Raw genomic sequence first — 14,009 nt, 5'->3', positions numbered from 1 at the left:
GGTCTTAGTGATCATACTTATACCTGGTTATGATATTGACACATTGTCATTGTTATAGTGATATAAGTTAGTTATTCCGAATCATTGACTCTAATATTACATATGTGTTTATATTTTTATATGAGGAGGTTATTAGGAAGAAATTATTTATATACGATTTGAGTTTAATCCCACATAAAACATTTGACATTACTTTTAATCACAAGAGTATAAGTAGGTCAGTACAGATGAGGGGAAATAAACCATATGAAAGGACTCGTCCTTAAAGGGAGATTATTTGCAATAATCGAAGTGTAAATCAAAGTTTCACATTAAATAGAAAAGACAAAGTTAAACATTATATAAGATGAAAGAGCCATAAACTTATTGATTTAAGATTTTAGGTTAATAGTAATGTCAAATATCTTGTATGTGTTGGAGTGAATGTGTCAAATATATATAACATCTCCCCCAATAAACACCTCTCATACAAATATACACCCATCACATTTATATATCAAACTTTTATATGAAAATTCTACTTGCTTTTAACGCATCTGACTGTTACGAAAATTCTAACTGGCTTCATTAGTCGCTCTGATCTCTTCTGGCTAATTATAATTTACCATATGTTACTGTTAATATGTCGTTATTTCGTGGAGTAGAATATTCCACAAACATAAAATGAATATTACCCATTCTAGGTAGCCTAGGAGAATGGTATATTATAAGAAAATGGAACGTAGTACTTGTCTTAAGATATTTTGTTTGTACTATAATTTCGTATAAAGCTCATTCTATATAGCCATACAATATTCGCCAAATCAACAATCAAAACCACATTCATTATGATAACTTATTAGTGTCCATTTGGGAAGGTCAACATCAGGAGAGTGATAATACAAATAACTCAACAAAGAATTTGAAGCCCAATGGTAGCTTCACTGACATTAATGAAAATATTGTAGCTTTCATAATAAAAATAAAATAAAATTCAGGTGACTTGCATACGTTCTTTGACCGATATTAAGTTAACTGTCTTATAGTGGATAAATGCATGGTATTTTACATATAAATTTAACTACTATGTTCCTTTCTTTCAAACAATTCCTGCACATCACTTTGGTAGTTTGAATTGTTATCTTGTCAAATGTCATCTGGTGTAGTAATTGAGGTTGTGATCATAGTTGGTAAGATTTTGATGGTGGTATTTTTTTATCAACGAACTTAATTATGCTCAGTAGTGGTTTTACGAGCTTTGGTCACATGATTTCTAATTATGCATTAACATTTTGCAGTGGTGATTTTGGTGAAGATAGGTATTCTGATCTGTGTGTGCAGAAAAAGAAATCAGAAGAATGATATATCAGTATTTTCTGGTTCAAAATTTCTGACTCTGACTATAAATAAATTTCTTAACGACATGGAAAGGGAGAAGCCAATCAGATTCACCGATCAACAACTACGGATTGCAACTGATAACTACTCTAACTTGTTGGGGTCAGGAGGTTTTGGAGCAGTTTATAAGGGAACTTTCAGTAATGGGACTGTTGTTGCAGTGAAGGTTCTGCGAGGGACTTCAGACAAGAAAATCGAGGAGCAGTTTATGGCAGAAGTGGGAACGATTGGCAGAATTCATCATTTCAATCTTGTTAGACTCTATGGATTTTGCTTTGAAGAAAACCTGATAGCACTAGTGTATGAGTACATGGGTAATGGCTCTCTTGATAGGTATTTGTTCCACGAAAAGAAGACCTTAGGATATGAAAAGCTTCATGAGATTGCAGTGGGAACAGCTAGAGGCATTGCTTATTTGCACGAGGAGTGCCAACACAGAATAATCCATTACGACATAAAACCAGGAAATATTCTTTTGGACAGGAATTTCAATCCTAAAGTTGCTGATTTCGGTTTAGCCAAACTCTGCAACAGGGACAATACTCATATAACCATGACTGGAGGCAGAGGAACTCCAGGTTATGCTGCACCTGAGCTTTGGATGCCCTTTCCTATAACTCCCAAGTGTGATGTTTATAGTTTTGGCATGCTGCTATTTGAAATCATAGGCAGAAGAAGAAATATTGATATTAAACTTGGTGAAAGCCAAGAGTGGTTTCCAATATGGGTTTGGAAAAAAATTGATACTGGACAATTGGGGGAGTTGATGACAGTCTGTGGGATAGAGGAGAAAGATAAGAAGATTGCAGAAAGAATGATTAAGATAGCTTTGTGGTGTGTGCAGTATAGACCAGAAATAAGGCCAATAATGAGTGTTGTGGTGAAAATGCTGGAAGGTTCAGTGGAAGTTCCAGAACCTGACAACCCTTTTCAGCATTTCATGGGTGGGATTACCATTGCTCATCCAGTTCCAATGTCACAGACCTATAATACAGCAAGTATTTCATCTGGTTCTTCTGTTATGGTAACAAACTCCAGCATTGTGTGTGCTACTCCTATTATGAGGAAGTACGGCATTGAATTAGCCTCTAGCAATGTGTGATGCAAATTATTTATAGCTACATGATGAGTTGAGTTGTAAAATACTTTCATTTGTGCTGATTAGTTTCAAATGTATCCATGTACATATACGTGCCCTTTTTTTTCTGTCATGAAAAGCTCTTTCCTTTTTGCCTCTAAACTATTTGGAGTTGAAAAGTTGTATATTGAGGGAAGCAAAGAAGAAAAGGGCCTTTATGCATACATCAAAATCTGTATTCGATTCTGAAGTTATTTTATTTCTAAAATCTTGTTAGAGTATATTTTGTTGTTTCATGCTATATGCAATCGTGCTTATACCTTTTGAACTGTATGTCTTAATTTTGAAGATTTCCAAATACAATCTTAACATGGCTGAGGATTATTATAGGATCTGCAACAAGCCTAATGCAGAGGTAGTACAGTTTGAGCGTTAAGATGTTGTATAAAGTTGGATTAAAACACTTTTTCCCCTGCCAAGTTGGGTATAGCTCTTGGACTGCAGCATATGCATGGTTATCATTTGCTTTGCTTAGATTTATCGATTTTGTGTTATGCCAATATGAAAAAAATTCTAGACAATTCCAACAAAGTTTCAGGGCTTGTTATGATATAGCTTCTTGTTTTCTGTAATAAACAAGTGGTAAAGAGTTTCTCAGGAAAGTGGGTTGCTAGGAAGCAACAGATTAAGTAAACTTTTCCGACAGATTGATGTTAAATAAAAACAATGAAGAATAAACTCTCTTATTGGTCGTTGTCATCTTTTTGATTTCTCCGTCACGGAGTTCCTTGTCAAATATTCAATTGAGTCGATAACAAAATGTGGTTTACTCCATACATGACATTAGTATGCACGAAAGGAAATCATGAACTTCCTCATCCTTTGACCTTTTATATTTAATTAACAACAACCTAGGAGGATGGTGCTAGGAAAATGGAAATTCTAAACTTAGTGTTTGTCATCATTCAATTCAAAAATATTAATTTTAAGCCGGCTTGCAATTACCAGCTTATTGAATCAAGAATAGAATATCTATGGATGTAGGGACACTGTAATATAGAATGATAACAATCATTTCATATTTGAAACTTGAAACTTTCCAAGATGTACATATATTCATTTTCACATCTGATTTTTCTCATAAATCTAACATGGACGCTGGGGGTCTCATAGGTGTAGCTGGTAGGATTCAAACAGGATATATGCATTTATACACATATATATATTTATTTGTTTTCTTCTTGTATGTTGGTTTTAATTGATTTTCACTAAATTTATGAGGTGTTGGTGTTGCAGTTTTGTTAGTGTGGTTCGTGATTCTCTGCCTGTTTTGTTTTTGTAAAGCACCCAAAAGAGAAACTAATGGATTGTTGGAAATGAATTTTCTCCACATTGAGAATATTTTGAGGAACATGGAAAGAGAAAAGCCAATCAGGTTTACTGGTGAGCTGCTAAGGGTTGCAACAGATAATTATTCTACATCATTGGGGTCAGGAGGTTTTGGAGAAGTTTATAAAGGAAATTTAAGTGACGGAACAACAGTGGCAGTGAAGGTTCTACGTGCAAATTCTGATAAGAGAATTAAGGAACAGTTTATGGCAGAAGTGGGTACAATTGGAAAAGTTCACCATTTCAACCTTGTTAAGTTGTATGGATTTTGCTTTGAGAAAGACCTGATAGCACTGGTTTATGAGTACATGAGGAATGGATCTCTCGACAAGTATCTGTTCCACGAAAACAAGACTCTGGGATACGAAAAGCTTCATGAGATTGCAGTTGGAACAGCCAGAGGCATTGCATACTTGCATGAAGATTGTGAACAAAGAATAGTCCACTATGACATAAAACCAGGAAATATTCTTTTGGACAAGAACTTCAATCCCAAAGTTGCTGATTTTGGATTAGCTAAACTCTGCAACAGGGACAATACTCATATAACAATGACAGGAGGTAGGGGCACTCCTGGTTATGCTGCACCTGAGCTTTGGATGCCATTTCCTGTGACTCACAAGTGTGATGTTTATAGCTTTGGAATGCTGTTATTCGAAATCATTGGCAGGAGAAGAAACCTTGACATTAACCTTCCCCAAAGCGAAGAGTGGTTTCCAGTATGGGCTTGGAAAAGATTTGAGGCTGGAGAATTGGAAGTGTTAATGAATGCTTGTAAGATTGAGGAGAGGCATAAGAAAATGGCAGAAAGAATGGTGAAGGTAGCTTTGTTTTGTGTTCAGTATAGGCCAGAAACAAGGCCAATTATGAGTGATGTGGTGAAAATGTTGGAAGGTTCAGTAGAAATTTCTAAACCATATAACCCGTTTCAGCACATGATAGAAGGAACTTTTAGGGGTAATTCTTTTGTCCATGCATCCGGAACTGATGTAAATACAAGTATCACTACCACTTCTTCTTTTATGGTAACTGAACCAGTTGTATATGACATTCCTGACATTGAATTGGCCTCAACCTGAGAATGGAGGTTCTGCATTTCTTCATTAAGTTATCAGATATTTCTTTTCTGATATATGTTTCATTGTCCTTTTCATTTTTGTTTTTGGTCATAATAGAATAGAACAGGATGGTTTAGTAAGTTTATATGTATTTCTCATTTTATACATAAAAGATATTAGTAATAAATATATTAAATATTTCTATTGGGAACAAAAATTACCTTTTATATTTCTTATTAATTACATAAAGAAATTTCTAATACATTATATAAAGAAATTTAAAAAATATGAAAAAGCACTTAATACATTTTTATCTGATCTTTTATGCTGCCTTTGTTTTCAGCAACAGAGACTTTGCAAACTAAGAAATGCAAGGAAAGTTGAAAACACTAGACATCATATTACCAAAAATAAGAACAAATTCTTCATTCAACTATAGTATGTGAGTTCAATTTGGATGTTAGTGTTAACAAAGATTACAAAGAGTAACTCCTATATGATTAACACATGCCTACTATATTCACTCCTTCCATGCATAAAGTACAAAGCTTTCACTCCCTTCCTCCTCTGCTATAATGAACTGACAAAACTGATACAGATTTTTGGAGGTTTTAGTTTATGCAATAAATTGGGTTATTGGAGAATGTGCCTCGTAATTGTAAATTTAACAAAGCTAAAAAATTGCTCTTTGAATGCACAATAATCTCAGTACTATTATGATACAACTAAGCTAGTTCTTCTATCTCAAATGTATTGCGCTTGATTTTGGAGCCATATTCTGGGTTTGAAGTTGTTTCCCATGACTGGGTAGCATCTGAATCTTCAGTACTACTTTCTTTTTGAGTGAGGTTTGGCTTAACAGACACCAGGTTTTGGAAGGGAAATGGAGGTGGAGAAATTTCAATTTCACCCTCTAGCATCTTCACCACAGTACTCATAAGAGGTCTATCATCAGGTGAATACTGAACACACCACAGAGCCACCTTTGACATTCTCTCACCTTTCTCCTTGTCTTTCTCCTCAATTCCACAAAGTGAAAGCATCACAGATAACTCATTGTTCTCAAACATATCCCATGTCCATTGCGGAAGCCACTGTTGTGATTCTCTGTAGTTATCATCAAAATGCCTTCTCCTCCCAACCATTTCAAACAGGAGAATACCAAAACTATAAACGTCACACTTGTGAGTCACTGGAAAAGGCTTCCACATTTCTGGTGCAGCATATCCCCTTGTTCCTCTAAAGTGTGTGTTTACTGAAACGTTATTTTCTCTGCTGCAAAGCTTAGCTAGGCCAAAATCTGCCACCTTTGGTTCCAACTTCATGTCAAGAAGAACATTCTCTGGTTTAATATCATAATGAATTATTCTCTTTTGACACTCTTCATGTAAATAAGCAATTCCTTTTGCTGTTCCAATTGCAATCTCAAGAAGCTTCCCCAACTCAATGTCTTGATTCTGGCTGCCAAACAAGTGCTTGTCCAAAGACCCATTTTCTACATACTCATAAACAAGAGCTCTCTTGTCACGGTGGAAGCAGAAGCCATAAAGCCTCACCAGATTGACATGGTAAGTTCTTCCTAGGGTTCCAACTTCTGCTTTTAGTTGCTCTTCCATTCCCATGTCCAAACTGTTGATAACTTTGACAGCCACATCTTCTCCATTGGACAATATCCCTTTGTAGACAACCCCAAAAGCACCTGAACCCAATATGGTTGAGTAGTTCCATGTAATTATATCCAGTTCCTCAGGAGAGAATCTGATGGGTTTCTCCTTGTTGATGTTGCTCAGGAATCTTTCCATTGTTGCAAACTCAGTTTTCGAATTTCGAACTGTAGAAGCTGGTGCTATTACTACTTCCATTTCTCTGGTTGAAGGAAATGAATTTGATGCTTTATGATCATTCTCTGTGCTTGGAAGCTGGGCGTATGCAGGAATTGCTTCTCCTGCCTTCTTTAAGCACTGAATTATGGCATATACTATTGCTATAATAGCTACGAGTCCCACCAGTCCAGAAGCTGAAAATTCAAATAAAAGATAAAATTAACTTTTCTAATGAACCACAAATCTGGTGGAAAAATGAGAATATGTAACATTTTTCTGTATAGGCTATCAACTCTTCATTGTACCAGAACTTTGCCACAGGATTTTCCTTTTTAGACTCTTATTATATATAGGAAATATACATAGAAATTAACACTCCGTTATAAAGAATGGAAGATTCAAACATAAAAAGTTAAAGATGTCCCACTAAAAATTTAATCGAGGTGAACTTGAACTGAATCATTAGAGGGTCGAATCTCATTTCACAACCAAAAGAAAAACTAAGTAATTTCTCAACCCGTCATGAATGAATACTACAAAGAGTAGAACATATGTGATAGGATATTTGAAGATAAGGATGCATGTGAACCACTCATAATTTCTAGAGTGCATAATCGAAATCTGTAAAACTGATACATTAAATTTAGATAAAGGAGACTAAAAATAAACTTACTTCAAATTGAGAGACAAATAAATTTAAGACTTACGATACAAATGCATAAGGTTTAGCTATGATCTTACCAATAGACGCTATGACTGTCCATTCCATAAAATGGTCAAACTCGTTTTGCGCTTGAGTCTGAAAATCGTCAGAAGGAGAAGGAAATCGAAAACTCATGTTTATTCTCTAAGCTTATGAGCCTGGAGAGAAAACTTAACGATGGAGTTTTGATTAGCAGAAGACTCCAATAGCATGCAAGTTTGATATAAAAAACATTCAAGGATAGACAGAGAGAAATAAGAAACAGTGTCTCTCAGACCAACTCTGATGTAACTAAGCCATTTAATATCACAAGATATTTCGTGTATGGCTCATTCCGCGTAGTTGACCTCATATGCCAGAAAACGCGTTTTTTCTTTGAATTTCGGGGATAATGAAAGCAATGCAACATACATTAAAAGTCTTAATTTTGATAGAGTTTATTGATGTGTTTGATCTTTCTTACTTACGATGTCATTCGCGAATTTGCAAAATCTAAGCAATTTCGAACATGCACGGTTAATTGAGGACTATCATGCATGGGGCGCTAGGAAAAACAACAAGAACTTTCAAAGTAAAGAAGTAAAGAGAATAGAATTTCTTTACAACAGTTTCTTAATCTATTTTTTATTTCTTAGATGTCGCATTATTTTTAAAATGTTCATATGTACAGTTTAGCTTGAAAATTCATATTTTTAATTTAAGGAAATCTCTTTATATAAGACACTTAAGTTGAAAAAACGTGTTAGATTTTGTTGAGACTTAGTTTATTAAGTCAAACAGCAAATTAAAAAAAGGAGATATACTCGATCTATCTGAGAACTGGCTTTTCAATTATTAAATTGATTAAAAAGAATTTAAACGAATGAGATTAAAAATGGGATTATTATTACAATGCAGGAATGCGTTCCACACAAGAGTCAGCAACTTGAACTCCTGGATCGTAGAATTGAATGATTTGAACCATAACAAAGGCCATGTTAAGAGGGTCAGTTCTAAAAGCTTCATTTGATCAACAAATTATCCAATACCTCATTCATTACATTTAAAGTTCCATTTATTGTTTTGTTTAACTAGTCTCCATATAATAATTTTGAGTATTTTTGGTTGCTCTTATTATTCTTTTCTTTACCCTATTATAAACACAAACTAAATTTTAAGTATCATGAGTGTTTAATTTTAGGATATTCAAGTTCTCAAAAAGCTTACAAATGTTTGTCACCTGATGGTAGAGTGTGAATATATACATGTTGTGTTTAATGAGTTGAAATACCACTCTAAATACATGTTATCCTTTCAATCGTACTTGAAATACTACACCACATTCATTTTTTACAAATTGCTGACAATTTCTTACTGTTACTAATGTTTTTCTGACTTTTCAACCAATTCCAATGGACATATTTCTGCTTCTAATGTCTCTAAAGTAGTTGTATCTTAAGAAAAAGAGAAACAAATAATGGCAGATGCTATTAAACTATGTGAACCGAAAATCTTTCAGCAGTCTCTTTATTTTGATCATCTATCCCACATGCTACCATCAATTCTTCTGCTTCTTCAGCCTCCACTTTTTTCCAAATCCACATTGGAAACAACTCCTGGCTCTCAGCAAGGTCAATCTCAAAGTTTCTTCTCCTTCCAAGGATTTCAAATAACAGCATCCCAAAGCTGTAAACATCACATTTTTTAGTTACGGGAAAATTCCCTTGTAGACTTTTCCAAAACCTCCTGAACCCATCAAGTAAGAATAGTTATCAGTTGCAATTCTTAGGTGTTGTTCTTTAAACCTGATTAACTTCTCCTTTTCCATCTCGTTCAGAAATTTATTCATGGTGAGTGTCATAAATTTTGAGTCTTGAACACAATTAAACATTGGCAGTAGCCATATAATAACACAGTATCACAAAAGGATATACCTGCATTACATTATAGCACTGTTAAGTAAGTCAAACTTCATCACTAAACCATCAAAAAACAAAATCAGAACCGAAGATGAATTCAAACCAAATATATTTGTTTTGTTAAAATCATACCTCCGATGATGATGATAATCTCTGACATTGGGCAATATAGATAAGAATTGAATATGTTACACTAAGTGACGTAGTGGAATAAAAGATAAACTAGTGGAATTCAGTAATTCCCAGTTTATTATTTGCTTTGTGAAACTGACTACTTTGTAATATATATTCACCACACACCACAAAGGTCAAAATAAACACGGTTTTAGTGAATTTCGACGAAATTTCCGCAGCAAATTCCCATACCTATTAAAACTCTAAATAATGTGGCAGTATGGTAGTTTGCAATGCATTATATGGAAGACTCGATGAAGTCTTCTCTTTCGTCGTTTTATATATGGAAATTGATGTTCTGAAATGGTGTGGGGACTATATTAATAAATCAATGAATGATGTTGAAGATTATGAATTTGTGGTAGCAGTGAAGTCTTCCTTTTGTGTCCCTTCAAAGTGTAGACAACATAAACCCTTTCTAGCTCTATCCATCCTTAATTCGCCCTTCAGCTTGTTGAACTCTATCCAAGAACCCCCGTTCATGTTCTCAATGCCCATTTGACCCGTCAAAAGGAGCATTATGAAATCATCTTAAACCTAATTCATTCTCACCATACAAGCTTCTTATACTATATGTGTATAAGAAATATACTATATGTGAAGTAGCTTCTTATTTTAGAATGTCAAATATTAACAATATCTAAATCTTTATTTCTAAGTCTAAACAATAAATAAATACCTTTTTATCTTTATATAAAAGAGTATTCTAAAACTAAAAAATTTTCCAAAAGTTTAAGTAAAACAAAAGATATCAAGTAAATATTCTCAATCCTTGCCTTAGCTATTTATTTGAAATTCAAATTTCAAATTTGATTATCCTTCGTTTTTTCCCTATATTAATACTAACTGTAAAACTAAAATAATTATTCAATTGCTTATTTCAAATATAAAGATACAATTCACTTGGTAGATACATTTGATGAACTCATAAATGTAAAATGAACAAAAGTGAACGTCCAGATGGATTAACACAACAAATTTATACAGACGCTAATTCAATCTCCTCGGTGGTGATAGCATGTGTGGCAAGTACAGGAACAGATTTGGTCACTAATGCTGACGAGTCAGAAGTGATATTTGTGTCAGTATCATGAGTGGGTGGAACCCAACCAATCAGGTACTGAAATGGGTTTGGAGGGTTTGGAACTTCAACAGAACCTTCCAACATTTTCACCACAACACTCATTATAGGTCTTGCTTCTGGCTTATACTGAACACATGATAAAGCTACTTTAACAATTCTTTCTGCAATCTCCCTATCTTTGTCGTCTATCCCACAAGAAGTTATCAACTCCCCCACTTTTTCAGCAGCAAATTTTTCCCAAGCGTACATTGGAAACCAAACCTCACTTTCTGGAAGGTTAATGTTATGGTTTTTCCTTCTGCCAATGATTTCAAATAACAGCATGCCAAAGCTGTAAACATCACACTTGTGAGTTACAGGAAATGGCAACCAAAGTTCAGGTGCGGCATAACCAGGGGTGCCCCTACCCCCAGTCATGGTTATATGAGTATGGTCCCTGTTGCAAAGCTTGGCCAAACCAAAATCAGCAACTTTAGGACAAAAGTTCCTATCCAAGAGAATATTTCCTGGTTTAATATCATAGTGGATTATTCTCTGTTGACACTCTTCATGCAAGTAAGCAATGCCTCTTGCTGTACCAATTGCGATCTCATGAAGCTTTTCGAATGATAAGAAGGTGCTTTCATGAAATAGGTACTTCTCAAGCGGGCCATTCACCATGTACTCGTAAACCAGTGCCCTCAAGTGTCTTTCGAAGCAAAATCCATATAGACGAACTAGATTGAAATGATGGACTTTACCAATGGTACCCACTTCTGCCATAAACTGTTCATCAATTCTTTTGTCAGAACTCCCAAGTAGAACCTTCACAGCTATAATGGTTCCATTACTAAAACTTCCTTTATAAACAGACCCAAAACCTCCTGAGCCCAAGTGATAAGAGTAATTATCAGTTGCAATCCTTAGCTGCTGATCAGTGAACCTGATTGGCTTCTCCCTTTCCATATCATTCAGAAATTTATCCATAGTGAGTGTCATAAATTGTTTATCTGGTGGTGTTACTGTCTGTTTAAAACCACCATTAACCTGAAATCTTTTTTTGCATGCTCTGAATACGTAAAAGCAAATACCAATCTTCACAATAATGACAACTGCATTAAGATCATTAGAGCGTTCAGTCATAAGAAAAAGGTCTTCCAAATAAACCAATATAAAACAGAAAATGACAGTTTAAATCCTACCTATGACAACGGCAATTACAATTCCCGAAGCGTCAGAATTGTTGGTGTTATCTGTCGTGGTAGAGTAGGTGTCGGACATTGGAAAAAATATGATAAGAATTCAAAATGCAGTTGATAACACCGTGCAAAGTTGCAGTTTACCTATTATGTTAGTCGCTTATAAAGTGCCTCAAAACGCGTTTTTAGTTTCTTGAATTTCGTGGTTATTTCACCGTGAAATTTTTCGTACAAAAAGGTTTTAAAATTATGGAATGGTAAGTTTGGAACTTGTTGAATTCATTTCAGTGAAGTATTCTCTTTTCTCGTTTTAGATATAGAAATTAATGTTCTGGGGTTCTTTGTGGGGATCATATTAATGAATATTTAAATGATAGTGTGGTGAAGACTTTGAAGTTGTGGTAGTGGTGAGGTCTTCCTTTTACCTGTTTCAATCAATGTATGTGTGTACGCAACATTCTAAACTAATAATACTTTAATTATATTTATATTATCTTTTAATTTAAAAGTGTAATATGTATTATTATATTATTTAAAAAAAAAGTGTCAAACAAAGTTGTTCTGTAAACACAAGATCTGGTTATTTATTTAAATTTGGATATATATTTTTAATTAAGTTATTATTAAAAGTTTTGGTTTTGATTGAGTATTTAAAATTTTTTAGTTTCATTTAAATAACTTGATATTAATAACGATGTTTCTTTTTTAAAAAAATAATAATAATAAGTTGTCCCAACTCATGAAAAGTATAAATAGTGAAGTTAAAAAAGAAAAAAATTGATCACCATATATGTAATAACCTTTTAACAACTACTTCTTAATCAAACAGATTGTGAGAAGAAATGAGTTGATCGATGAGAAGAAAATAAAATAAAATAAATCAAAAATAATAATCACACGGTTATCTTCTAAACAAGACTTTAATAACATATTACTTAAAGAAAAAATAAAAAATAAAATTAAATACCAAATTTAATAAATACTTTCAATAATAACTCAATTAAAAATACATAAATTTAAGAATAATTAAATCATTATTTATATATATATATATATATATATATATATATATATAAAACTTTTTATGTATATAATATGACCAAGTTATTATCGGAATCAACAAAAAGTTGTTCTTAACCAATTATATGTCAATCTACTAAACTGTCATATAATCCCTACCTATTTGATTAGGATGACAATTTTGCTAATTACATTGTTCTCAATCAGCTATAATAATTTGATATTAATAAATAAGTCACGTGATTCATGCTCATACAGATAAGGGTCTATCATTAATACTATAAATAACACATTCTTTTTCGTAAGTTATGTTTATTAATTATTGTAATTATTACTTGTTGATACAATAAACTGACCAATAAGACCCTTTAAGTTTCTTAGTTATAGAACGGTTCAACTTACTTTTAATTGGACAATATTCTTGTATTATAACTAAATCTAGGTAATTTCATAAGTTGATTATTATTTATCATTATATAAGTACTTTAATAGGAACGTATACTCATGCTTCACATTGATCCTATAAATATACTAGTTAGATTTTAGCTCTCTTAGTGACTTAAATTTTGGAGGGTTTTTACATTGGATCTTCCCTTCTTATCAACTAGAACCCTCTCCAAATAGAAGGAGCGATCAACTCAAGGGTAAGAACATAACCCTTAGCTGCTCATCAGAGAACCTCATTGGCTTCTTCCTTTCCATGGCATTCAGAAATCTATCCATACAAGTTAGTATCACAAATTGTTTGTCTGGTCTCTGTCTAAATGATTGTTTACGACCAACATCAACCCCATTTTTCTATTTGGCCACTGTGCTCCAAAAAGTGAAACATTTCTTCACATAAAGGACAACTGCTTTAAGATCATTAGAGAATGCAATCATAACAGCAATCTCATGAATCGACCAACGCAAAACAAACCATGAAAACAAAATAAATATTTCAGTTTAAATGCTACCTGTGAGGATGATAAGTTTAGGTTTGAAAGCTACGCTATGGTGTGGGGACAATAGTGGGAGTAGTTTACACTTCCTTTTTGTCATTTCATAGCGTGATAACTTCATTGAACCTTTCTGTTCTCTAACACCACCTTTTGTTTGTTGACTGACATTGTTTACCCAAACGCGCAGTTTTTCCCTATTTAATTTCACCAAGAGATACTGAAGCTTCGAGAAATCTATCAAAAGTTACTTTCAGCTACATTGATAACAAATAAGGGCAATATCCAT

At 33.6% G+C, this 14,009-nt stretch overlaps 4 protein-coding genes across 4 annotated transcripts; 2 read left to right on the top strand and 2 right to left on the bottom strand.

The window, feature by feature from the left end:
- Nucleotides 1-1,270: 1,270 nt before the first annotated feature.
- Nucleotides 1,271-2,811, top strand: LOC106755175 (rust resistance kinase Lr10-like; the record flags this gene model as incomplete). The annotated part of the gene is made up of 1 exon (XM_022778173.1): nucleotides 1,271-2,811. A coding segment is annotated over one exon (1,209 nt), but the record flags the coding sequence as incomplete, so codon positions are not given.
- An 816-nt stretch (nucleotides 2,812-3,627) lies between these two features.
- On the top strand, nucleotides 3,628-4,923 carry LOC106755174 (rust resistance kinase Lr10-like). Its single transcript, XM_014637282.2, has one exon. The coding sequence runs from the start codon at nucleotides 3,832-3,834 to the stop codon at nucleotides 4,921-4,923; it is 1,092 nt and encodes a 363-aa protein (XP_014492768.1). The 5' UTR covers nucleotides 3,628-3,831.
- A 380-nt stretch (nucleotides 4,924-5,303) lies between these two features.
- LOC106755211 (LEAF RUST 10 DISEASE-RESISTANCE LOCUS RECEPTOR-LIKE PROTEIN KINASE-like 2.2) lies at nucleotides 5,304-7,688 on the bottom strand. The gene is made up of 2 exons (XM_014637327.2): nucleotides 7,467-7,688; nucleotides 5,304-6,919 (listed from the first exon to the last, which is right to left on the bottom strand). The coding sequence occupies exons 1-2, from the start codon at nucleotides 7,561-7,563 to the stop codon at nucleotides 5,628-5,630; spliced, it is 1,389 nt and encodes a 462-aa protein (XP_014492813.1). The 5' UTR covers nucleotides 7,564-7,688; the 3' UTR covers nucleotides 5,304-5,627.
- A 2,663-nt stretch (nucleotides 7,689-10,351) lies between these two features.
- LOC106755188 (rust resistance kinase Lr10-like) lies at nucleotides 10,352-12,015 on the bottom strand. Its single transcript, XM_014637299.2, has 2 exons — nucleotides 11,766-12,015; nucleotides 10,352-11,675 (listed from the first exon to the last, which is right to left on the bottom strand). Exons 1-2 carry the CDS (start codon nucleotides 11,842-11,844, stop codon nucleotides 10,480-10,482), a joined length of 1,275 nt encoding a protein of 424 aa, XP_014492785.1. The 5' UTR covers nucleotides 11,845-12,015; the 3' UTR covers nucleotides 10,352-10,479.
- Nucleotides 12,016-14,009: the final 1,994 nt, after the last annotated feature.

Source organism: Vigna radiata, unplaced genomic scaffold (assembly GCF_000741045.1).
Source record: "Vigna radiata var. radiata cultivar VC1973A unplaced genomic scaffold, Vradiata_ver6 scaffold_264, whole genome shotgun sequence".
Classification (NCBI taxonomy): domain Eukaryota; kingdom Viridiplantae; phylum Streptophyta; class Magnoliopsida; order Fabales; family Fabaceae; genus Vigna; species Vigna radiata.
This window is presented reverse-complemented; position numbering and strand designations above follow the sequence as displayed.

Bases quoted from the DNA above. Each gene is read 5' to 3' on its own strand.
- LOC106755174 (XM_014637282.2), top strand. From the start codon at position 3,832: ATGAATTTTCTCCACATTGAGAATATTTTGAGGAACATGGAAAGAGAA.
- LOC106755211 (XM_014637327.2), bottom strand. From the start codon at position 7,563: ATGAGTTTTCGATTTCCTTCTCCTTCTGACGATTTTCAGACTCAAGCG. The intron at 6,920-7,466 runs GTAAGATCATAG...TTGAATTTTCAG, and splicing joins GACAGTCATAGCGTCTATTG to CTTCTGGACTGGTGGGACTC.
- LOC106755188 (XM_014637299.2), bottom strand. From the start codon at position 11,844: ATGTCCGACACCTACTCTACCACGACAGATAACACCAACAATTCTGAC. The intron at 11,676-11,765 runs GTAGGATTTAAA...ATCTTAATGCAG, and splicing joins TGTAATTGCCGTTGTCATAG to TTGTCATTATTGTGAAGATT.